Raw genomic sequence first — 26207 nt, forward strand, 5'->3', positions numbered from 1 at the left:
AGTACTTGTGGCACCTTAGAGACTAACAAATTTATTTGAGCATAAGCTTTCATGAGCTACAGCTCACTTCATCGGATGCATTTGGTGGACGATGAAGTGAGCTGTAGCTCACGAAAGCTTATGCTCAAATAAATTTGTTAGTCTCTAAGGTGCCACAAGTACTCCTTTTCTTTTTGCGAATACAGACTAACACGGCTGCTACTCTGAAACCTGTCATAATGGAAATAGTGTAACTGTATTTGCGAATGGCCAAATGAACAAAGGGTAGAAAGTATTAGTGACTTAAGGGAACTATTCACATGTTTAAACATGCTTAAATGCTTTACAAGATCAGACCTAAATTTATAGGGCCTGATTCAGCAAAGGTGCATGTGATGACTAGGCTTATTGCTCTAAGGGGAATACTCCTGTGCATTAAGTGTTTGCAGAGCCAGGGGCATATTCTGTCTTTAAGTCTTTGTGCAAATAATTCTCACTGACATCAGTGGAAGTTCTCTGTGGTTGAGGGTAGCTTGCTTTTTTATCTAAATTAGTAGACCCAGTCCAAGGGCCAGAGTTAAACATGATGATTGGTTCCACCTTGGCAGAATGAGTTTAGCAACACAGGTTCTATTAGGTCCTATCTCCCTCAATAGTCTAGGCCCCTCACTTTCCCTTCTTCCTTTATTCTCATTTGTGCTAATGGAACCTTGGAAGTTACCTTGTGCTTTTTAAATTAGAGCTGGTCAAAATATCTATCTGTTCTGAAGTTAATCCATTTTCTGATTAGTTTAGAAGGAACCACTCCTAATTATGTGAATGTATCTTTTTATTTGTAAGTATTTGCTTAATACTTGTACGTATTTGCTGTATTTATTTTGACACATGTTCATTTTATGGGTTGCTTGCCTTGTTTGCTTCAACTGCTCGGTATTTGTTACTCACAGTGGATTATGAGAAAATTCAGTCACATAGTTTCTGCTTCCTGACTCTATGAGTGAAACTTATGAAGCAGGAGTGAAAAATAATTAGCTTTTTATTATTAATCTGAGAAAGATGTATAATAATATCAGCATTTATTAATATTTCAATAAATACACAAGATGATGCTCTTAATACCAAATATTACTTTATGAATTCCTATTAAACAAATATGGCATTTTTGTCGTTTATTTCTTTAGTTGTCATCCAGTTTGAATGCAAATTTCAGTCTAGAAAATGAATCTGTAATGAGGACATAAAGCATACATTTAGATCTACATACTATGCATATCTCATGCTCTCGTGTGTGTGTGTGTGTGTGTACATAAATAATGAAAGAATACATGATAGTAAGATGTGATATCGACGTATTATTGCATAAAATTAGAATATCTATATTACTTGAGTGAGTGAGTTATACAGGTCATAACAAATGAGTGCCAATAAAACCTTTAGAACACACTGTTCTGTGATACTCATACATATGTGTTTATTACAAAACCTTTTATTCCGTGCCACAACTGACCACCTGTGTTATACAGGAGGTCAGACGAATGAGTGGATCACACTGGTCTTTCTGGTGTTGGAATCTGTGAACTAAGATTACTGTTTGTTTATTTCAAGTATAATTTTCTTAGTGAATATGAGACCAGTAGTTCTATACAAGAACATATAGAATGAGAGGGATATTTTTAAAAAAATGTAAATGTGCTGTAATCTAATCTAGAATATTTTTTAGACATGGAAACTCATCATCAAAAAGGTAACCTCCAAACTATCTTTCTGTTGTAGTACTATTGAGTTTGTTCCACTGAAAGGAGTGGCGGATTAGCCACTAAGCCAACTTGGCCCGTGCCCAGGGGCCTGGCCAATTGAGGGGGGAAATGGGCGCACCCCAACCTTCTCTGCCCACCTGGTGCTCCTGCCAGGGAGTGGGGTCAGGGTATGGGGGCTTGCCCAGCTCCGCCAGCCCGCCCAGACCTCCTGCCAGCGCACAGTGTCTCTGCCAGTGCACAGCTCCAGTCCCCGGCAGGAGCACCAGGAGGGCGGGGTGGGGAAAGCCCCTGTGCCCCAATCCCATTTCCCTGGCAGGAGTGTGTGGGACTGCGGGTGGAAGTGGTGGGGAGGGGCCCCACTGTGACATTCCCTTCTGGTGTTATCTGGACCAGTGACGTGCTAGGTCACTCCAATCCTTGACTCTGGGAGCCAGCCTTACCCTGCTCTGCTCTGCAAACCTGCACTCTTGGGCTGTTCACACACAGCCTCTAGCATGTAAGCTGCTCCTTGGATTGTGCAACTGAATGACACTAGCCAATATCTCCAATCCCAGACACAACCCTAGGAACGTCCGTCTTGCAGTGTCTAGTTATGCCCACTGGACGCTGCAAGCTTATATGAGTTCGTCAATTTAACAAAGATAATGATATGTACCAGGCTTGTTATCCCAAGGAGAGTCTGACACACTTCAAACCAAACACACTGCCTCAGGTAGAATAAACAGATTTATTAACTATAAAGATAGATTTTAAGTGATTATATGTCAAAGCACAACAAGTAAGAGTCAGGTGAGTATTACCTCATCGCAGTTCCAAACTGACCAAAGGAATGGGGGTGACTCCCTTGAGAGTTTAACTCTTTTGTTGCTGCCTATGCCAGCGTCCTTTGTTCCTGTGAGGCTGGACTGGTTTGTCCCTTACCTGCCCTGATGAAGTGTGAACTGCCTCTCTGCTCTTGGAGAGTTTTTGCTTGGGTTTATTTTAAGCCATGAGAATAAATTTTCAGCCTCATAACTACATACATGAACTTGTAACCTATAACCTTACCTATAACATTACTTGTAACAACAGTGCTCAGTGTATTATGAGTCTTCCGAAGACACCCGACATGACGAGCTTTGCATTGGATACCATGCAAACATTTTACAAGGATGAACATGGGGGTGCTGGGTGTTTCTCCGAGGTACAGAGCATCACACCCACAAAATGGTAAATCCGCCTCTGACTGAAACACTAAAATATTGTAGCAACCAATGAGCTAAAGAACAGTAATTTTGAGAGATAACTAGTGTTTAACTCCCAAAAACTTGTCCATTTGTTTTCATTTTTGTAATTTTGCTATGAAGTAGCATCTGAGATTCATGGCAATCATATATGCTGTTCAGTTGGTTATTTTTCCTTAGTTAGTTTGCAGTGCTGCTGAGGGCTCATCTACGCTTGAAACACTGCAGCGACATAGTGGCAACACTGCATCTGCGCCTCTATAGTGCTTCGGGGTAGATACGATCTACATTGATAGGAGGGGTTTTTCCATTGGCATAGGTAATTCTTGCGTCGACATAGCACTCTCTTACACTGATGGTAGCTTAATTGTGTCGCACCAGGGTGTGGATTTTTCACATCCCTGAGTGCCGTAGCTGGGTCAACCTAACTTTTTAGTGCTAACCCGGCCTGAGCCTCACATTGCTTTTAGTGTTTTATATCCACCACATTCCAACCATACAGTTTCCCTTATTGGTATTTTGAACTACTCTAGAACACAATGCACTAATGTTGAGCATGCTGCTTCTAATAGGACACGTGCTTTTTCCTTTCCTTTTGCTCACTCTCCATGACCTTTTCAGTACACGGTGGGAGCTTCATTGTGGGGAACATTAAGGGGATTCCTGCAGTGGTGACTAATTCACCTTCTCCTTGCTATTTCCTTGCTGTCTTCGTGCATCCAAAGATCTTCAAGAAAACTTCTCTGGGAAAAGCACAAAGGGATTTTTGTTCTGGTGAGGGGCGCACATAGCTAATGCAGTGATTGGAGATGGATGAAAGGAGGAAAATAAAAATAAAAGGATCATTAAATGTTAAGCATGCACATTTTTATGATAAATTACTGTAAAGTCAAAGGCAATTTAAAAAAATATTGTGGGAATTCTTGTCATACAAGTGCTATTTAGGTGCATAAAGAAAATATGGCAATGTCTTTGTTTATCTATATTTGATGTTTTCTTTTCAGTATAATAATGAATGAATCCAGGATTCATATTGCTTAACATTACCTAGAGGTGTGTACAAGCTCTGTCTGGTTTGATTTGTGTGCATGTAGAGCCAGATCTTCCCTTCTGTCTGCCTTCTCATCCCATGCCTGTAAGCAGATAGACAAGTAAAATTTACAATGGCAGTAGGTCCGAGTATATTTCCCAAGACCCTTGCATGGACTCAACACTTCTAAGGAACCCAGACTGCCAAACTTTCCCAGACTCTGCAGAGGACTCTGAGAGGTGTTGAGTACATGCAAGGGGAGGATGTGGGCTTAGGATGGGCAGAGAGAGGAGAGGGTAAGCTTGGAGAACACTTATCATCCACTGTGGCCTATCAGAACGCCCTTAAAAAGGTAAGTTGCATTCACTCTTTGGCATGTCATGGTTTATGTCTGCAGGGAAACCTGACTGAGTTTTAAATCAGTCCATTTTGTAAAACATACGCTACAAAACCGATTAAGCTGTGCACATCCCCATGTCTTTTTACACTCAGAAATACATTCAGTAAATTTAAAACTCTTGTCACACATCTGCTCTCAGATGGGTGTGTTTAAGTTGCTGCCAAAACCTTTTCTGGATTTGGAAGATTTAAACAGAATTACTTGAAAATGCCACATTTGAACATAAATTTTCTGGTTTTATTTTTAAATATCATATTTGTTCAACATTGATCCTTACTAGCAGTGAGAGAACACCACTGATGGTGAATGAAAGGAATCAGTTCTCCTTGACTGCAATGGCAATAATCTAGATGCATGAATTTGAAGGTGGTGATGGTTCCTTAGAACACTTTTATTACTGGGAGAGCCGAAAATCTGGAGTTGCCTGTTTCAGTCTGTAACTCTTTGTCCTCCTTCAGGTTGAAGAGGAAGCTGAGGCCTTTCTGGATTATAGTGGAAGTGAAGAGGAATTTGACCCAAGCACCCTTCCAGATCCTGATAAACACAGAGGCTCTGACCAAGAGGCTGATCTGGATATTGAAGACAGCAATGGGTATGTTTTCCAACTTGAAGCAAAAAAAAATGCAAAGACATTAGTGTGTTTCTGTCAAATGCCTTAGCTCAGCTTTCATCAAAAGAAATACAGCAGGGGTGCTGTATATATTTCTTGTTTTGCCATAGGTCATTTCTCACATACATTTGGAAATGTTTCTACTTTTGAATGCTGCTTTGTTTAGATGTTGCAACAGGGGCATACTGAAAATTTAATGCTCCCAAGACTTCCACTTTTACAGTTTTTTGGCTGAGCAGGTGCTGAAGACAAATTAGCAGTTTAGCCTAAGCAACCTCATTTATTTAGCCATGTTAGATTTAGGATTATGAGTCAGTGTCAAGGGACCTCAATGAGAATATTCAGACAAAAAATGTTTGACTAATTCCCTGGAGTTCATCGTGAAGCACAGAAATAAATTTCTGTGCTGCCACATTACAGGTTTTATTTGAAAAGAAAACAGTCTCATTAAAGTCATAAAGTATATTAGGAATATATTTCATAAATGTGTTTAAGATTAAGCATGTGAGGAACAGAGAGATTCAGTGTCTTTTGAAATATTTAGCAATGCAAATTAAGTTGAATCTGACTAGAAACGTGCTTTGGAATTAACCCTGGGTTAAAAAAATATAGTAAATTGAAAATAGTTCCCTGAAGTATTTTTAAAATATACTTTTTATTTTGAGAGATAATGGTGCAGGATGGGAAGGGGTGGAGACCCACAGTCTCTTATGTTAGCTTACTGCATTTCTTCAGTGCACATACTGTAGGATTGCCAAAAGATCCTGGCTGAAATCCTGGCCCCATTTAATTCATTGTGGGTTTTACCATTAACTTCAGCGGGGTCAGGATTTTACTCCCTGTGTTTCTTTGGTAAACAGGAGAGGCCCTTTGTTATAGGCTCTGGCACTTGATGCATTAGACTGAAGACAGAAGATAGATGTTTATTTTGCCCCTTTTGATTCAACAGGAACTTGTAGTTGTCAGTTGTATAAGTATCTTTTGCCCTTCAAGTCTCAATCAATTAAAATTACCTAGGCTAGATTGTTGCTAATCCTAATGTGGCTTCAAGGTAGGAAAAGAGAAGAGGAGTAGTGGTTAAGGCTACCCAGATCTTGACTCTGAATCACTACAAACAAGCCAGTAGCATGACTTTCCCCCTTCCCCACCAACATGCTGGCCTATAGAACTGGCCAGGCATCAGTGGGAGGGAAAGAAAGCATGCATCCTTTTCTGAGATGCAGTAAATTACTTCTTCCCATTGCAAGGAGGAAGCAGGAAAAGAATTGTGATTCTGAATCAGTTTCTTCCTGGTTTTACCCACTGGCCTGATGCAGCAACATGCCACCTCCTACTCAGGGCTGAGTGTGGAGACTCAATCTAGCCTTCTGAGAATTAGCAGAAAATGTTAGAGGAGACCCACCAAAAGTAACTAACCATTTAAATAAATTACTCTAGGACAGGGGTGGGCAAACTACAGCCTGCCAGACGTTTTAATCCGGTCCTCGAGCTTTCACTGGGGAGTGGGGTCTGGGGCTTGCCCCACTCCAGCACTCCAACAGGGAGCAGGGTCAGGGACTACTATATGGAGCTCCTGGAAGCAGTGGCATGGCCCTCCTCCAGTTCCTAGGAATAGAGGCAGCCAGGGGGCTCCACTCTGCACACTGCGCCCGCCCCAAGCGCCGCCCCCGCAGTTTCCATTGGCCGGGAACTGCAGCCAATGGGAGCTGCAGGGGCAATGCCTGCGGACGGGGCAACATGCAGAGCCGCCTGGCCGTACCTGTGTGTAGGAGCTGGAGAAGGGATATGCTGCTGCTTCTGGGAGCAACTTGAAGTAAGCGCCTCCTGGAGTCTGCACCCCTGAGCCTCTCCCTGTGCCCCAACCCCTGCCCCAGCCCTGATCCCCCTCCCGCCCTCTAAACCCTTTGGTCCCAGCCTGGAGCACTCTCCTACACCCCAAACCTCTCATAGCCAGCCCCACCACAGAGCCTGAGCCCAGAGCCCCCTCCAGCATCCTGAACTCCTCATTTCTGTCCCCACCCCAGAGCCTGCACTCCCAACCAGACCCTCATCCAGTCTTGCTTCCCAACCCCAATTTTGTGAGCATTCATGGCCCGCCCTACAATTTTTATTCCCAGATGTGGCCCTCAGGCCAAAAAGTTTGCCCACCCCTGCTCTGGTATGGGCTGAGCTTCCACAATAGCTTTGGTGAGCCCATGGTGGGGATAGGGGTTTGATTTTATACTAATAATGGTCTGTCTCCTCCTCTTGACCTGATCGTGGGGGAACTTAGCACATATTGGAGGAGTTTTGTTAAAATGATTAGCAAGCTGCCTTTAATGTATTCATAGACACTCCAACATCTAGCTATACTGGACGAATTGCATCTGCTAGAGGTTGATTGCTTCGAACTGAAGCAGCTAAATGTGATGAAACTCTTGTTCTTAAGCTCCTCTTAAATGTCTAGTTACCACAGGGATCTTCTTATAATGACTGATGAATGGATGGATGGTTGGTTGGTTGGTTTTTGTTTTGTTTTTTGCATACTTACTGTAGGGAAAAGTCAATAGGCTATGGACACATTTCAACTTGGATTCATATATGGTTCTCTTGGTTTAAGCAAGACTTAGTATATGTTTAACAATTTTCTATTGTATTTCAGTAGTTAAAATTTTGCATTATCTTTTAGATGGTAAAGGCTGACTTGGCAAAGTCTCGATCTATTGTATAAGAATATTTTTAGAGCATTTTGACACAGTCAATTTAAAAATCAGTCTTCACTCTGGAGCACTAAAATGACCATAAGAGACATTAAAGAGAGCATTTTTCTCTGTTGTTTTATGTTTTCTTTTACTTTGTGTACCTGACAGCACTTCTCCCCATTCCATGTAATCAGCTATCCCCAGTCCTGCAAATATATGAACTTGCAAATAGAGTAGATACAATGGGCCAGATCCTCAGCTGGCATAAATCAGCATAGGTCCATTGGAATTAACAGCTGATGATCTGGCCCACCAAGTTCAACATGAGCACTTGTACTTAAAATTAAGCCCATGGATGAGTCTCTGCTGGATTGGGGCCTTGGTCATTTGGCTTTGTGTGGTTCTTTTTACACAGCAAGATGGAAGAGAAGCTTAAAACAGGGAAACTTAATTTTAAGACCACAGAAATTGAGATGGGGGTCACATGATGATTAAAACTTTTAATTTTTTTTTTACTTAGCTAAGTTCAAGATGACTGTTCCTTTCCCCAGCAGGATCATAGATGATAAATTTTCCACATGGGCATAGTTTAGCCCTTTTTATTTTTGTATACTGCAGTTCTTGTTCACCCTTTATAGACAGAATTGATTTGTCAGTGAATGTTTCTTGAAAAGTTTAGTGCCTGTGGTATGTCACAGGTCCTACAAAACAATGAATCATAAATAAAAGGCAGGCTAAAAAGGCAACCATTGGAGCTGATATGTAGAAAATAGAATCAATATGTGGATGGGCTAAAAAGTCCAACATATATTTTAACATTTGAATTCTTTGTGCTATGCGTTAAGGTCGACAGCCGACACTGTGCCATCTGTTAAACTAATTTTATCACAGGCAATTATTTTTCATTCTCAAAATGTAATGTAAATATATTGCTGAAGCTATGACTGTATCTTTAAGATAACGTGAGGGACAAAGTAGATGAGGCAATAATCATTGGATAAAAGCTATTATCTCACTCACCTTGTCTCTCTTATATCCTGGGACCAACATGGCTACAACACTGCAAAGAACTTTAAAATAATGTAGCATGATGAAGAGCACTTTTCATGCTAGAAAAATATTTTTTTAATTGTTAACTAACTTCATTGTGTACCCAGCTGAAGTTTAAATACATAAATAAATTAAAAATGTAAATTGGTTGAGGGCCAGTTTATTCATAGATTGTTTTAAAGTAGCGAAAATTGTTTTCTTGCTTTTTTATTGTAACTTTACATTGAAAAAGATCAGTTATTTTGAAAAATGTGTTTAATCTGATTTTGGGAACCTAGTCATGCTTGAAAGTTGATTAGTCTGTAAAAGTCACATTTCAAGTTTCAAGTAAGTTTGATTTGTAGCTGGGCATCACATGCCTTTTTATGTTCCTTTCCTGTCTAAGCTGATACATATTTGAAATTCTTTCCAAGTAATAAAAATATGATTAGTCCAAATTATATATTCAAAAGTTTAGTAGCAAGTCAAATTTAAATTCTTACAATTATTCAATTCCTGTAACCATGTCCCTTCCAGAGGAATTTGTACAATATAAATTCACTTGTTACTCTGGCTTTCATGAACTGAAAAAGGACATCATGAACTGAAAAAAAAATGCCTGTTCCTAATATTCACATTTATTTTTGCCATGAAAACCCCACAGACCATTAAAATTGAGAGAGTTTTAGCTTTATTTTTATTATTGCAAAGTTGACTAGCTCAGTTTTGCTAACTTGAGTTAAAGGTTTTCTGTCTGAACTTGTCATGTTGTCAGTTCTCTGCCATGGGAATTATGATCTGCTGGGCTGTTTTTTTTGCTGTCAGTTCTGGGGTTTAAACTTTCCATGGCTAGCAGCAGGACATTCTCAGTGGAGCAACCATGCCTCAAGAACCTGCTCTAATGGGACTCCATCAGAATCAGCACCTGGAATGCTTCAGAGCACAGTGTAAGACTCTCGTGTTGGTCAGACTTTCATTGGACTTTATAGTGAGATGGTGCTAAAAGTACTTGCCAAAGGGATTAAAAAAAGTTTGTATCCATTTTTTGCTTCTTTATGATTTTATGAATAAGACCAGGTTTTTTTTTCCTTTCACTGTAGAAATATCATGAAAGTCGTCTTGTCTTTGTGATTACCAGAAGATTAGAGAAGTGGCGTGCAAGCTTCCTCAGCTCTAACTGCAAAGGCAGGAGTGCTGAACCTTTACAAAATATAAATAAATAATATCATAATAATTGTCCAAATTTCTCCAGTCATTTGAGCAGAATAGGTGTTGTTAAAGACAAACCAACGCTACAGGGTTAAATAGTATAGCTAAAGATGACCTTAGGGATACTCCCTAGAAAGAAGCAGCAGCATTTGGACACTGCCATGATGTGAGGGAGGCAAGAGTGTGTGAAAAAAGTCAGATACCCCCCATACATGTCATGGGGTCTGGATAGTGGGGTGATCATGCTGTCAGAGACAGAGAAAGGGGGGGAGTCAGAAAGGCTTGGGAGAGAAGACTTCTCCACACAATGCACAGTCAACCTGTGGAACTCATTGCTAGTGAATGTTGTGAAGCTCAAAAGTGTAACAGAGTTCAAAAGAGAATTAGATAAATTTGTGGAGAATAGGTCCATCAATGGCTCTTAACAAAGATGGTCAGGGACACAACCCAATCCTCTGGATGTTCCTAAATCTTTGACTGCCAGAAGCTGGGACTAGATAACAGAGGATGGATCACTCGATGAAGGCCTTCTGAAGGCATTGGTCGCTATCGGAGTACAAGATACTGGGCTGGATTGGACCATTTGTCTGACCCAGTATGGCTGTTCTTATGTTTCTATGAGAGAATTCAGTTTGGGCCAAGTTTAAGTTTTAGCTAGTGGTGAGACATCCAGAAAGAGAGATCAGAGAGAGAAGCCACGATTTAGGATTAGAGTGTGAGAAACAGGTCAGGAGTGAACAGATAGATTTAAGGGTTAGTGGTGTAAGGATGGGAATTGAAGCCAGGTGAGTGGAAAAAATCACCCAGTGTATGCGTAAAAGAAAGAGAGAAATGAGCCATGGGTGGAGCCCTGTGATATTCCATAAAGGAGGGAAGAAGAGGACAGGGATGACCCACTGAAGAGATGCTGAGAGGTAGGAGTAGAACCTGGGGAAGCCAGAGCCATAAAATCCACAGAAGAACAAGATTTCAAGGGGTGTATGAATGGACTGTATTAAAGCAACTAACCCATCAAGGGTGGAGACTGGGGGTCTAAAACTTGATTCTGAAGAGGTCATTGAGAGGCCTTGATGAGGGCAGTTTTAGTGAAGTGGAGAAGGGAGAAGATGGATTGAGGGGCCAGATCAAGGGTGTAGTTTGAAAAGAGGAACTCAGGGAAGCATCTGTAGTTGGACTGTACAATAAGCTTAGAGGTAAAGGCAGGAGGGACACAGGTAGTAGCTGAAGAGGCTGATTGGGTTAATGATTTTGTGGACGTGGAGAGACAATGCTTGTCTTGTGAGTAGAAGTAACCTGGCAGGAAAGGAGTAAAGGAAGTCATGAGGATTGGGGAAGGAGGGTTTCCTGGGGCAGGTTAAGTGATTAGAGAAAGAGAGCAAGGAAGAAACCTTGGTGTCAGTAACAGAGTGGAAGGGCAACAGAAATGCTCAGTACATCATTTAGGAAAGATGATTTAATTACATGGTGAGTCACTTCCAGTGCCTGGAACATTTGTCTAATGATTTTATCTAAAACCATATATAACCAGGCAGTTGCTCATGGTGAGAATCCGACTTTGAAATTAGAAAATGCGACTGCAATTTGCCATTATACTTTTGAAATTCTGAGTTTTGTGCCCAAAGTGCTAGAATAAAATAGAAATACCTTAGGCTGCGGCAACTCCTGCTAGCTTTAAAGGAAAACTATCCAGCTGAAAGGGTGAATATTCAAAGTGTAAGGTTTCATCCTACAACAGTCTTCAAAGATGGATCATCTGTCCATGTTTTTGAAAAGTCAAGAAAGGTATTAACTTTTTCTTTCCCCAACATTTCTTTCACCGGGACGTGGGAGGAGGAGATGTAGGATATACTCGATAAATTTGCTTTTGAATAAAATATCCTTCTAACTACACTTCTACCAGATGAGTGAGTAATTACTTCAAGCATGTAATATACGATTAATTTTTGTATATCTAGCAACATTCATCATGTTTGGTTTAAGGCTATCTTAATGTGAATTGTTAATGAAGTGAAAAATTTGCAGTGGGTTGAATAGGGCGAAAAAGAAGAAGCTGGATATCCTAAATATTCATTGCGCAGTTAAATTGAATTTCTAATATTTATAATCCCTCAATCTTTTTAAATAAAAATGTGAGATAGAACAAAGTTGTGATTGGACTTGTCATTACATTCTGTTAATCTTTAATATGTAGGACCATTCATCTTTGTTAGCTCCTAGGTAAGTCAACGTGGAATAGATCTCTGAATTGGGAGAAGGGAAAATGGGATGAATAAATTATACCTGCTGTAAAATCATTAGCTGTATCATTTTTATTGTAGTCAGTCATGTGGTCTGCCATGAGCTGACAACTGTGCTCATACAGGTCACCATTTAGTGCTGCTTTTATGTATAGCTCTGTTTGCTATGTCAATGACAGGTGAAAAGGAATACTTGTGGCACCTTAGAGACTAACAAATTTATTTGAGCATAAGCTTTCGTGAGCTACGGCTCACTTCATCGGATGCATTCGGTGGAAAATACAGTGGGGAAATTTATATACACACTTATATACATGAAACAATGGGTTTTATCATACACACTGTAAGGAGAGTGATCACTTAAGATGAGCTATTACCAGCAGGAAGGAGGAAAACCTTTTGTGGTGATAATCAAGATGGGCCATTTCCAGCAGTTAACAAGAACGTCTGAGGAACAGTGGGGGGTGGGGTGGGGGGAGAAATAACATGGGAAAATAGTTTTACTTTATGTAATGACTCATCCACTCCCAGTCTCTATTCAAGCCTAAGTTAATTGTATCCAGTTTGCAAATTAATTCCAATTCAGCATCTCTCGTTGGAGTCTGTTTTTGAAGCTTTTTTGTTGAAGGATAGCCACTCTCAGGTCTGTAATCGTGTGACCGGAGAGATTGAAGTGTTCTGCGACTGGTTTTTGAATGTTATAATTCTTGACGCCTGATTTGTGTCCATTTATTCTTTTAAGTAGAGACTATCCAGTTTGACCAATGTACATGGCAGAGGGGCATTGCTGGCACATATTACATTGGTAGATGCGCAGTTGAACGAGCCTCTGATAGTGTGGCTGATGTGATTGGGCCCTGTGATGCTGTCCCCTGAATAGATATGTGGACAGAGTTGGCAACCGGCTTTGTTGCAAGGATAGGTTCCTGGGTTAGTGGTTCTATTGTGTGGTGTGTGGTTGCTGGTGAGTATTTGCTTCAGGTTGAGGGGGCTGTCTGTAAGCAAGGACTGGCCTATCTCCCAAGATCTGTGAGAGTGATGGGTCGTCCTTCAGAGTAGGTTGTAGATCCTTGATGATGCGTTGGAGAGGTTTTAGTTAGGGGCTGAAGGTGATGGCTAGTGGTGTTCCGTTATTTTCTTTGTTGGGCCTGTCCTGTAGTAGGTGACTTCTGGGTACTCTTCTGGCTCTGTCAGTCTGTTTCTTCACTTCAGCAGGTGGGTATTGTAGTTGTAAGAATGCATGATAGAGATCTTGTAGGTGTTTGTCTCTGTCTGAGGGGTTGGAGCAAATGCGGTTATATCGTAGAGCTTGGCTGTAGACAGTGGATCGTATGGTGTGATCTGGATGAAAGCTAGAGGCATGTAGGTAGGAATAGTGGTCAGTACTTTTCCGATATAGGGTGGTGTTTGTGACCATCGCTTATTATTACCGTAGTGTCCAGGAAGTGGATCTCTTGTGTGGACTGGTCCAGGCTGAGGTTGATGGTGGGATGGAAATTGTTGAAATCATGGTGGAATTCCTCAAGGGCTTCTTTTCCATGGGTCCAGATAATTAAGGTGTCATGATATATGCCATCATGTGCCAGCAATGCCCCTCTGCCATGTACATTGGTCAAACTGGATAGTCTCTACTTAAAAGAATAAATGGACACAAATCAGGCGTCAAGAATTATAACATTCAAAAACCAGTCGGAGAACACTTCAATCTCTCCGGTCACACGATTACAGACCTGAGAGTGGCTATCCTTCAACAAAAAAGCTTCAAAAACGGACTCCAACGAGAGATGCTGAATTGGAATTAATTTGCAAACTGGATACAATTACCTTAGGCTTGAATAGAGACTGGGAGTGGATGAGTCATTACATAAAGTAAAACTATTTCCCCATGTTATTTCTCCCCCCACCCCTGCCCCCACTGTTCCTCAGACGTTCTTGTTAACTGCTGGAAATGGCCCACCTTGATTATCACCACAAAAGGTTTTCCTCCTTCCTGCTGGTAATAGCTCAACTTAAGTGATCACTCTCCTTACAGTGTGTATGATAAAACCCATTGTTTCATGTTCTCTGTGTGTGTATATAAATCTCCCCACTGTATTTTCCACCGAATGCATCCGATGAAGTGAGCTCACAAAAGCTTATGCTCAAATACATTTTTGTGAGTCTCTCAGGTGCCACAAGTACTCCTTTTCTTTTTTGCGAATACAGACTAACATGGCTACTACTCTGAAAAATGACAGGTGAAGTTGCCATTTCTTCCTCCTCCTTTAACGCATTATATCAGGATGCTGTGAGTGATTCTGTTGACCCACTAGGTTTTGTATCATTCTTGATTAGTCTGCAATATCTTTTCTTATGGTGTAACTTGCCTTCAAGCCACGCTGTTCCGTCTAAGACAGTGGTTCTCAACTGTGGTCCACCGCTTGTTCAGGGAAAGCCCCAGCGCGCGGGCTGGTTTGTTTACCTACGTCGTCTGCAGGTTCGGCCCATCGAGACTCCCACTGGCCGCAGTTCACTGCTCCAGGACAATGGGGGCTGCAGAAAACGGCGCGGGCCAAGGGATGTGCTGTCTGCCCTTCCCGCAGCCCCCATTGGCCTGGAGCAGCAAACCGTGGCCAGTGGGAGCCGCGATTGGCCAAACCTGTGGATGCGGCAGGTAAACAAACTGGCCCGGCGCACCAGGGGCTTTCCCTGAATAAGCGGTGGACTACAGTTGAGAACCACTCATCTAAGAGATGTTCCTGTAATGTTCTGAAGGAAAGAATTTAGTATGACTGTGGTCAGAAAAGCTCTTTAAAAATCAGTTTTACACATCCCAGATGAGTGCCCTAATCACCTGGCTATTATCTATTCTAGAGTGAGTCACCTGCAGTCTTTCCTGTTTTTGTATAACAATAATGGGATGCGGGAGAACTGGGTTCAAATCCCTGCTCCAAATAAGGCAGAGTGGGGAATTGAACCTGGGTCTCCCACATCCTAGGTGCCTCACTAACAAGCTATTTGCTGTTCTCAGGTGGGTCTCTTTCTCTTTCTTTCTATGGTAATGACTCAGAAATGCAATCCTGGACCTGAAAAAATCTTTCTGTTTAAAGTTTAATTGAAACTATTTCCCACAAAAAGTTTCTGTTTTGACAAATCAGCATTTTCTAGCACAAAACTGTTTTGTTGAAAACTTCCCAATCGGCTCGAGGGGGTGAGAGAGAGTGAGGGGTCATAGGAAGTCACAGGTCATAGGGCCCAAGTAGTTGACTTACTTGTAGTGACTTTATTGTAGAACATCCCTGAATTGAGATGCTATTACTGCTGTATTAGTAAGGCCAATATTGAAATACTGAGTCCCGTTCCTTTCAAAAAGAAGTTGAAAAATTGGAAGGGATTCAAAAAAGAGGTACCACACTGATGTAAGGTCTGGAAAACATGCCTTCTAGTGAGAGACTAATTATCAGTGCATTAAGTCCATTCAAGAGAAGGTTAAGAGGTGACTTAATTATGATTTAGAAATAGCTACGTGGGGAGAAGATTTCAGGTAGTAGAAAGCTATCTAATTTATCAGACAAAGGCACAAAAAGATCCAGTGGTTGTAATCTGAAGGAAGATAAACTCAGACTAGAAATAAGGGGTGGGTTTGTTTTGTTTAACCAAGAAGGTAATGAATCATTGGAACAATCTCTTTCTAGCTAGAAACAAGGTGGATTTTCCATTAGTTGAACTCATTAAATCAAGATTGATGAATGTCTAAAAGATAAGCTCTAGCTCAACCCAAAGATATGGGCTTTCCACTGCATGCATCCAATGAAGAAAGCTTATGCTCAAATTTGTTAGACTCTAGGGTGCCACGAGTACTCCTTTTCTTTTTGTGGATACAGACTAACACGCCTGCTACTCTGAAACATGGCTTGATGAGGGGATCACTTAGTGAAATTCTATGGCCTTTAATCAAGGGGGTCAGACAAGATGATCGTAATGGGTGCTTCTGGCCTTAAGCATGATAGTGTACCTAAACAAGAGAGCCACACAATACCTGAATCAGCTGTAAGTGAAAGTGAGACATACGGTTTTATAATAAGATTAAAATATTAACTGACTTGCTGTCTCAACGGGAGATACAAGGAGCATCTGAAACAGATGGTACAGCACAGTTTAAAAATATGGAGAGGAGACCAAGATTTGAAGCCTGGTGTCAAACTAAGCAGATAAGGAGTAAATGTGTTTCAATGTCAGAGGTAGGATGGATCCATTTCATGGAAAATTTTTAAACACACTGGGTAGTAAGTTGTTGACATTGTAGTTCATACCAAACAGGGTAGGAAAAGCAGCCAATACCCAAGAAAAGGATAATATAATTCATAGTGATATAAATGGACTGGAAGCACGGGCAGTATGTAGTGTCCTATCAACTTTCATTGCAAATACTTATTATAAGTTTTATTTTCATTGGTCTTTGAAAATAATGATGCTAATACTGTAAGACTTACTTAAAATTCATTTTGAGGAATTAAAAATTCTTTACAAACATGAATGAATGAATACTTGCAACACTCGTGAGGTTCAGTCGGTATTCTCCCCATTTTACAGATAGGAAGACTGGAATGGAGGTTGTGAATTACAAAGAAAAACTATTGGGTATAGAACCCAGGTCTTCTGATTCCTATTTCAGTACTCTCATGGCTACTAAATGTTGCCTCCATGTAAGGCCAATAGTGGATAAAATTGTAAAATTTTTGAATAATGCATAAAGTGAAGGAAAACCTAGTAATGCAAGAAAAGAAGAATTAAATGTAGACTGTCTGAGTAAGTTGTTCATGCAAAGTATGGAAAACTCTGGGGGCCTTGGAGATTTATATTTTAAATTAAGGCAAGTACTTTGGGGCTATAACCACCCTACCCAGGCTATTTGAATGAACTAAATACAAATACAGAAGGAGAAACACAAAAATGCTGGGTCGTTAAGAAACATAGAGTGAATTTAATTGCACACAAAGTACTTAATAAACTAAATGAACAGCAGCACCTAAGGCAACAAGCAGAACAAGTAACCCAAGAAGTACAAAAAGTAAATTGGTTCAGGTATTAAGAAAGGAGAGATTGCGGGCACAGTCAGCATAGAAGTTAGAGCCCTGGGTTATCTCCACCATCAAATCCTCTGTAATACTTCCAGTACAGTGGAGAGAAATATTTAACAGCTTGTTTTGTTCTGTGTTCTCCATTTTATTTTTTTCTTGTTCCAGACTATAGTAATTCTACTTTAAGACACTCATCCTGTCTTTTGGTTTCAGTGCCGTACAAGTAGATTAATCTTCTCTTTTTCTTCAATTATTTGTATATATCTAGTTGTAGAACAGTTTTGATTTACATCAGTGTAATGGTCAGTAAAGAGAATAACACAACACAATATATTTTCATTACCATTGCTATATGCTGTAGCATTCTGACAGTAAGCTGGAAAGAGGCTGCACTGGACTGTATGGAAGGGACTGCAGTAATTAATCTTCTTTAGGATTGTTGCCATGGTCTTGTAAATTAAAATTTATTATATGGAAAAAAGTTTTTGGCACAACATGTTTGATTAGCAAAATGCCAATACTTAAGGGATAAATTATTCTTAAATGTTTTAATTATTTTTATGTGCAGATTCATTCATTATTAACTGAAAGTTTCTTTAGGAAAGTTGAACTGCCAGGCATGCTGGAATTACACAGCAACTTGATGGCTGCATTATATTTACACGGGCAACATTTCAGCGTAACGCTGGTAAACGCAGCCTGCAAGAAATACTATAGCAAATGTAAATACGTACAATAGAGGCTTCTATCTGAGGCTCTCAAAGCATCGTATAAACATTATTATTTAAGTAATGACAATGTGCTTGAAGCTGCACATGGCCCTTTATTTCAAACTGTCCCTCCTCGAAGCTCTTACAAACTAAAGAATACAGACTTTGAGTTGACAAGACATATGTAAGGGGACTGTTGCCCCCTTACTAACATTCAGTGGGGGTGTTTTGGTTGGCTAGCTCCCAGTACTCAAAGGGGAAAGGTCTATGGGAAATCAGGACCCTGAAACTGATAGTCCCCAGGAACAATGGGGAGAGGCCAATGCTCCAGGTCAGCCTGAATGGCAGGGCGGGCAGGCTAATCAGGGAGTCAGGAGGCCAGGGAGGTCCTGTCCTCCATGTGAGCTGGACTTGCTTGGGTCAGACAGAGTGGGGCTGAGCTAAGGAGAAAGCAGGGGCCCAAGCTGAGTTGGGGAGCAGAGCTGTGCCAGATCCAGTCAGAGCAAACCCTGTCCTGGAAGCAGAGCAGCAGCTCCAAAGCCAGAGGCACAGCCCAGAGAGAGCAGACTTGCCCTGGGAGCAGAGCTGCAGCAGCCAGAGCCAGAGGGGCCAGAAAAGCAGCCCACGAAGCAGGTCAGTGCTGGGAGCAGAGTCACAGAAGCAGCCTGCAGAGCAGACTTGTCCTGGGAGCAGAGCTGTAGCAACCAGAGCCAGAGGGGCCATAGAAGCAGCCCAGGGAGCTGGAGGCAAAGCAGCAGCAGCAGCAGTGCAGAGACAGAGTGGTGCAGCTGGGGCTGGAGCTGGGTGCGGTGAGCGGCTGAGGAGAGCGAGGGGGACCCTGGGCAGTGGGCCCAGCACAGGGAGACGCCTCAGCCAAGAGGCTCTACAAGCCAGGCTTTGATCGTAACCCTGACAGGGTGGGGGTGACGCTGGGAAGAAGGGTCCTGCCACTTAGAGCCTGAGAGCGTGTGGCCATCACCAGAGCGGGTGTCCAACCCACAGTGTCCCTGCAGCACAGCCAGGGCCTGAGAAGAAGGCCTGGAACTTACAAGGAACAGATTGTGAACTGCCCGGACATTCCAGAGACACTGTTTGTGATGTTCCCTGCCCCAGAGCAGGGTGATGTTTCCTTTAATCTTTCCCATTTTTCCTTATTCTTCTTAAAATTAATTGTTGATTAAATAACTTGCATTTGCTTTAAATTGTATGTAATGGTTAGTGGGTCAGAGAAGTGCCCAGTGCAGAGAGAGTACCCCGGAGTGGGGCACCCTAGCCCCTGTCCTAGGTGACCAAGGAGGTTTGGGGGTTGAGCCCCCCATGAATCCTGGGCCCAGCCTTGTTGGGGTTATGAGGACTCTGCCAGACAGGAGAGTGGAAGGGGAGCCCTCAAGGGCAGGTAGGCCACTGGGTAAAGCAAGTGGGAGCAAGGACTCAGATCCTTTCGCTAGCCCACTTCACCGGGGTAGTGCAGAAGCCAGGAAAGTTCCCCACAATAGCGGGACTATTCCCCCACTTACTCATACTTAAAAGCCTGAAGGAGTTAATTGCTAGCAATTAAAAAAAATCAACTTATTTCTTGTGGCTATCGCCCCATAACCTTTGGGAAGTAAGTAGCAGTTTCCTTCATTTTATAGGTTGTTAAACTGAGATGCAGAATATTACTTGCCCAAGATTGCAGCATCAGAATTAGAACCCCACCTTCTTGGATTCCAGACTCCTGTGCTAGCAATCATTTCAAAGATGTATTTATAAGCTGTGTGATTATGCATGTGTATCAAAAGTGATATATAAAGTGAAAGCACCTCTTTTGTTGTGTTTGGGTTAAAATGGGTATAAATGGTGGCCCACAGGAATTATTGTGCACATCCCTGAAATATGCTGTTAGTACCTTGCTGCCCATGCAAATATAGCCACTCAGTAAATTAGCCCATCAGGCTACATGAAGCTGTGTGGGTAATTCAGACTGCTGCAGCAGTGAAAAGCTAAACTGTACCAGATAGCACAAAGGAAGACTGCAATCCAGCTGCACATGCCACTTTCCAAATTTTATAAATGGAAAGGGAGAGGGATATTGGTCTGGATGTTCCTCCTTATGAATCGTGCCATTTAGTGAATAGATCACCTTACTTTGTTCCATGATTTTCAATATTCCTGCACTAAAAATGCCTGTTTTGAGGTTCTCTTCATCCATTTCTCTCAGAAGTGTCTCTGTGCTTCTTAATGACACCCCCCCCCCCAAGTTGCTTACCATGTTAGATTCCCTCCTTGTTCATCTACCTTTCATCACACCTACTCTCTATCATGACTGGAATTAATAGGCAAACTTACTGGCTGCTGAAATGCATGTACTTTTGTTTTGCAACATGTCCCATTAACTTAGCAACATGCCTCTTCAGTAACAATAAGGAACAGTTTGACTCAAGAATAAACGTCCCACAAAGCTTTTGGTGAAAACCCTTGTTTTGATGTTTTGGATTGTACAGAGACTGGAAAACTTACAGGTCCATTTAAGATGTGTTATACAGTCAAGTTTTTTAGGTAACAAGATCTAGGCCTAATCCTAGAATCAGGTGTTTGTTTAACCTGTTCTTAAAAATCTCCAAGGATGGAGATTCCACAACCTCCCTAGGCAATTTATTCCAGCGCTTAATCACCCTGACAGTTAGGAAGTTTTCATAATGTCCAATCCTAAATCTCCCTTGCTGCAATTTAAGCCCATTGCTTCTTGTCCTATCCTCAGAGGTTAAGAAAAACAATTTTTTTCCCTCCTCCTTGTAAAAACCCTTTATATACATGAAAACTGTTATCATGTCCCCTCTCAGTCTTCTCTTTTCCAGACTAAACAACCTAATTTTTTCAATCTTCCCTCATAGGTCATGTTTTCTAGACTTTTCATCATTTTTGTCGTTCTTCTCTGGACTCTCTCCAATTTGTCCACATCCTTCCTGAAATGTGGTGCCCAGAACTGGACACAATACTCCAGTTGAGGCCTAATCAGCGCAGAGTAGAGCGGAAGAATTACTTCTCGTATCTTGCTTACAGCACGCCTGCTAATATATCCCCGAATGATGTTCGCTTTTTTGCAACAGTGTTGCATGGGTTGACTCATATTTAGCTTGTGGTCCACTATGACCCCCAGGGTGCTTTCCACAGTACTCCTTCCAAGGCAGTCATTTCCCATTGTGTATGTGTGCAACTGATTGTTCCTTCCTAAATGAAGTACTTTGCATTTGTCCGTATTGAATTTCATTCTATTTACTTAAGACCATTTCTCCAGTTTGTCCAGATCATTTTGAATTTTAATCCCATCTTCCAAAGCACTTGGAACCCCTCCCAGCTTGGTATCATCCACAAACTTTATAAGTATGCTCTCTATGCCATTTTCTAAATCATTGATTAAGATATTGAACAGAACCGGACCCAGAACTGTTCCCTGCAGGACCCCCACTCCAGTGGTGTCTCCATCTCCAGTTTGAGGTGGGGGGGTGTTGTATTTATTATAAGCCAGCTGCTTCTTGCGTTGTATTATTTCTTCATTGTTTTAATTACTAAGATTGTTTTGAACTATCAGTCAATTATTAACGCAACTGAGGCTTCAAAGCCTATTGAAGTACTGAAAATAATTGGAAAGCAGCTAAGATTGTTTTTATTTAATTAGGCTTTTAGTCTTACTCTTTTCAAAATGAACCCTCATAAACTGTGCTAAGCGTACAATAGGTTCCTTGGAAAACTTTTGTGATTGACATTAGAATAAGTACATATACTGTCAACATATGTTTAGTGTTTATACAGCACCCAAAGTATACTAACGACTGCATGGAGAAATAGGACAAAATCATTTTTCCCAAGAAGTTATAAACTAAGTATCAATAGCAAACATCTTAAAGGGACACCTGCAAGGTTGATAGACCCAAAATCACAACAGATCTAAACATATCTTTTTAAATGTCATAATTCTGAAAAAAAAAAATCTTTCTAACATGAGAGCTGCAGTATTGTTTCACTCCCCTCATTCTCTACTGGGCAGAATAAATATAAGGTTCTTGGATTGCATGGGATATGGGTACACGTTTGTGTCATTTGTTTCTTCCCCCAGTCTCCTTTTTTCATTTTAATGAGTAGGCAGAGGTTGACAGCTGCAGTGTCTATTCCCGTCTTTTTCACAAGAACAGAACAGGTAGGCAGACATATGGATCACACACCTGCAATCTCAACACAACAAAGGCAAGACAGGCAGCCAGATAGAAACTTTGTCATTCTCTTTATACTAAGTTAGAAAAAGGAAGAACATATTGTAATGTTGATCTTTTTCCCGGAGGGACCTGTGTTCTGGTGGTGTTTGGATGTGCCACTGTAGTCATATTTTGAGCTGTCATTTTAATTGTAAACCTTGTTTCTGGAAGGTATATAATGTAGGCATGTTAATGTGCCTGCAATTTGTTGCACTTTTCAAAAAGTTACAGTTGGGCTGAAAATCTGAGTCCAAATTTTGTTACTACCAGTCCAGGTGTGTCTGATTCGGAAATTCCTTGTCCGAAGAGTCTAAAATACAACAGAGCCTCATACTTTTGTGCAGTGTTGGCACATGTGTGCAGTGATTATTGGGAGGTTACTTGGAGTAACATTGTTTCTAATGAAGCAACCCTTTAAAGTAGTGTATGTTAACCTACAATACGGTATGTGCGCCAAACTGCACTAAAACTGAATAATGGCAGAATGTCAACTTAGTGTACAGAAAAATCTTTGACTTATTCATTTCCCCAGATTGTTAACAATATTTTCTAATAGTCTTCCTTCTGCAGTGACCACTATATAGTGTTCCATGTTATCACAGGCAGGGCTGGTAATATTGCATTATAATGTTTTCCATTATAAGACCCCATTCTCAACTGCTTATAATTTTGACAACTTTTAGCCATTTGGACTTAAATTTTCCATGCTGGGTGTGCTCCTCTGGCTGAGTATATTGGAAATTTTCAGCCAAAACAATCAGGCATTTCTGAGAACAAGGATGGGGGAAAATATATTGTGTGTTGTCCCTCCCCCCCCATCCCGTGTAGTGAGGAGGAGAAAGCTTACTGAACCAGATGCAGCAGGGACAAGAGCTAGACCTAAGGAGTCTGGAGAGTAAACTGGGACAAGGAGCCTTGGATGGACATATGAGAAGATGGAGAGGCTGGTGTTGAGGGGAGGAGAACAAGACTGGGATTTGTGGTAGTGGAGACTGGGACTGGCTGGGCAAGGAGACTGGGAATAGGAGCTGAGGGGCTGGCTGGAAAAAATGGTATGCGATCATGTTATTAAAGACTGTATCATAATACACAGACAGCTGCAGCGGCACAGGAGCTAGCAAACAGAGCTGTAAACAGGGGAGTTTGTATTGTGGTGCTTGTTTGGGGTTTGTTTTTGCTGTGGGGGGTGGTCTTTTTGGCGTGGTTTGTGTTTCCCAGATTAACAGGATTTAGGTGGGAAGGCTATGACAGATACGGAGGCAGCTGTGGGAGTGACTCCTATAGTGGAAGACACAATGAGGATGACTGGATGTGGAAGCTGTGGTATGTACATGATTCTGGAGCAGGGACCTGGTAAGAGTTTTTTCTGCATGAAATGCCTTCTGATAGAGCTGATGGAGGAAAAGATCCGAGGTCTGGAGATGCAGGTAGAAAGTCTGGTTGAGTTTAGGAAGGGGTTTGAGCAGATGATGGAGCAAAGACATGAGGTATCTGAAGGGAAAAGCTCAGACTTACAGATGGAAGCAGGGCTGGGGAATTTTGAGGGGAGACTGGGTGAGGAAAGTGGTCAGTGGAAGCATGTGACTAAAAGAACCAGGCAGAGGAAAAGATGGGCTAGTGAAGGAGAAATAGAGCTTAGGAACAGGTTTGCAGAGTTGGAAAACGAAGAAGGGGCTCAGCAGGTAGTCGCTGAAGGTGGAAGGGCAAGGAAGAAGAGAAGAGAGGCTAGTCCTATAGGAAAAAGGGAAGAGTCAAGGGAGACTACACCAAATATGAGCCCCAGGAGAATACAGGATGGGTTGAAGAGGATTATAAGGGAAAATAGGAATGGAAAGAACTTGCAGCCAGAGGGAACAGGGGATAGACTGGAGAATAGCACTGTCACCAGGAAAAGGCAGGTCTATGTGATCGGAGACTCTTTATTGAGAAGAATAGACAGGCCTGTAACTAGAGCTGATGCAGAGAATAGAAGGTTGTGCTGTCTTCCAGGTGCTAAGATACGGGATGTAGACCTGAGGTTTAAAAGGATCCTAAAGGTAGGGGGAAAGAATCCCCTAATTATCCTTCATGTGGGAACAAATGATACGGCTAGATTCTCGCTGGAAAGTATTAAGGGAGACTATGCTAGGCTGGGGAAGACGCTTAAGGAAATCAAGGCTCAGGTGATCTTTAGTGGGATCCTGCCTGTTCCTAGAGAAGGGCAACAAAGGTGTGACAAGATTATGACTGTCAACAGATGGCTTAGGCAGTGGTGCTATAAGGAGGGCTTTGGGATGTATGGCCACTGGGAGGCATTCACAGACAGAGGACAGTTCTCTCGGGATGGACTTCATCTGAGTAGGGAAGGAAATAGACTTCTAGGATGGAGGCTGGCACAACTGATAAAGAGAGCTTTAAACTAGGAATTTGAGGGAGATGGTTGGGAGATGTCCAGGTAATCTCCATGCCAGATTTTAGCATTGAGAGGGAAGAAGACGAAGTAAGAGAGGATACAGCCGTGGGTTGGAGAATATATATAAGGAGCAAGGGCAGTGTGGATACCAGTCTAATAGGTTATACTGGCTGTAGAATGACTGTGCCTAATAGGTACAAAATGTGAGCGAGGCCAAACAGCAAAATTAAGATGTTGTACACCAATGCAAGGAGCCTAGATAACAAAATGGAGGAACTAGAGCTACTGGTGCAGGAAGTGAAACCAGATATTATAGGGATAACAGAAACATGGTGGAACAGTAGTCATGACTGGACTACAGGTATTGAAGGGTATGTGCTGTTTAGGAAAGACAGAAATAAAGGTAAAGGTGATGGAGTAGCATTGTATATCAATGATGAGGTAGAATGTAAAGAAATAAGAAGCAATGCAATGGATAAGACAGAGTCCGTCTGGGCAGAAATTACATTGGGGAAGATAACTAGTAGAGCCTCTCCTACGATAGAGCTTGGGGTGTGCTATAGACCTCCGGGATCTAATTTGGATATGGAAAGAGCCCTTTTTAATGTTTTTAATAAAGTGGAACTAATGGAGTCTGCAAAATCATGGGAGACTTTAACTTCCCAGATATAGACTGGAGGACCAGTGCTAGTAATAATAATAGGGCTCAGATTTTCCTAGATGCGATAGCTGATGGATTCCTTCATCAAGTAGTTGCTGAATCGACTAGAGGGGATGCCATTTTAGATTTGGTTTTGGTGAGTAGCGAGGACCTCATAGAAGAAATGGTTGTAGGGGATAATCTTGCTTCAAGTGATCATGAGCTAATTCAGTTCAAACTGAACGGAAGGATTAACAAAAATAAATCTGCAACTAGAGTTTTTGATTTCAAGAGGGCTGACTTTCAAAAATTAAGGAAATTAGTTAGGAAAATGGATTGGACTGAAGAATTTATGGATCTAAAGGTAGAGGAGGCCTGGGATTACTTTAAATCAGAGCTGCAGGAGCTATCGGAAGCCTGTATCCCAAGAAAGGGGAAAAAATTCATAGGCAGGAGTTGTAGACCAAGTTGGATGAGCAAGCATCTTAGAGAGGTGACTAAGAAAAAGCAGAAAGCATACAGGGAGTGGAAGATGAGAGGGATCAGCAAGGAAAGCTATCTTATTGAGGTTAGGACATGTCGGGATAAAGTGAGACAGGCTAAAAGTCGAGTAGAGTTGGACCTTGCAAAGAGAATTAAAACCAATAGTAAAAGGTTCTATAGCCATATAAATAAGAATAAAAAACTAAGAAAGAAGAAGTGGGGCCACTAAACACTGAGGATGGAATGGAGGTTAAAGATAATCTAGGCATGACCCAATATCTAAACAAATACTTTGCCTCAGCCTTTAATAAGGCTAAAGAGGATCTTAGGGATAATGGTAGCATGACAAATGGGAATGAGGATATGGCGGTAGATATTACCATATCTAAGGTAGAAGCGAAACTGAAACAGCTTAATGGGACTAAATCGGGGGACCCAGATAATCTTCAGCCAAGAATATTAAAGGAATTGGCACCTGAAATTGTAAGCTCATTCGCAAGAATTTTTAATGAATCTGTAAACTCAGGAGTTGTAC

General features: G+C 41.6%; 1 protein-coding gene across 1 annotated transcript in view; it reads left to right on the forward strand.

Moving 5' to 3' along the window:
- Positions 1–26207, forward strand: part of DDX10 (DEAD-box helicase 10) — a 309833-nt gene that overhangs the window by 277857 nt on the left and 5769 nt on the right. Inside the window, exon 17 of the mRNA XM_038371539.2 lies at positions 4848–4981. Within this exon, the coding sequence (XP_038227467.1) occupies positions 4848–4981 (134 nt within the window). The remainder of the gene's footprint in view (positions 1–4847; positions 4982–26207) is intronic.

The sequence above is a fragment of the Dermochelys coriacea genome, chromosome 1, assembly GCF_009764565.3.
Source record: "Dermochelys coriacea isolate rDerCor1 chromosome 1, rDerCor1.pri.v4, whole genome shotgun sequence".
Lineage (NCBI taxonomy): Eukaryota > Metazoa > Chordata > Testudines > Dermochelyidae > Dermochelys > Dermochelys coriacea.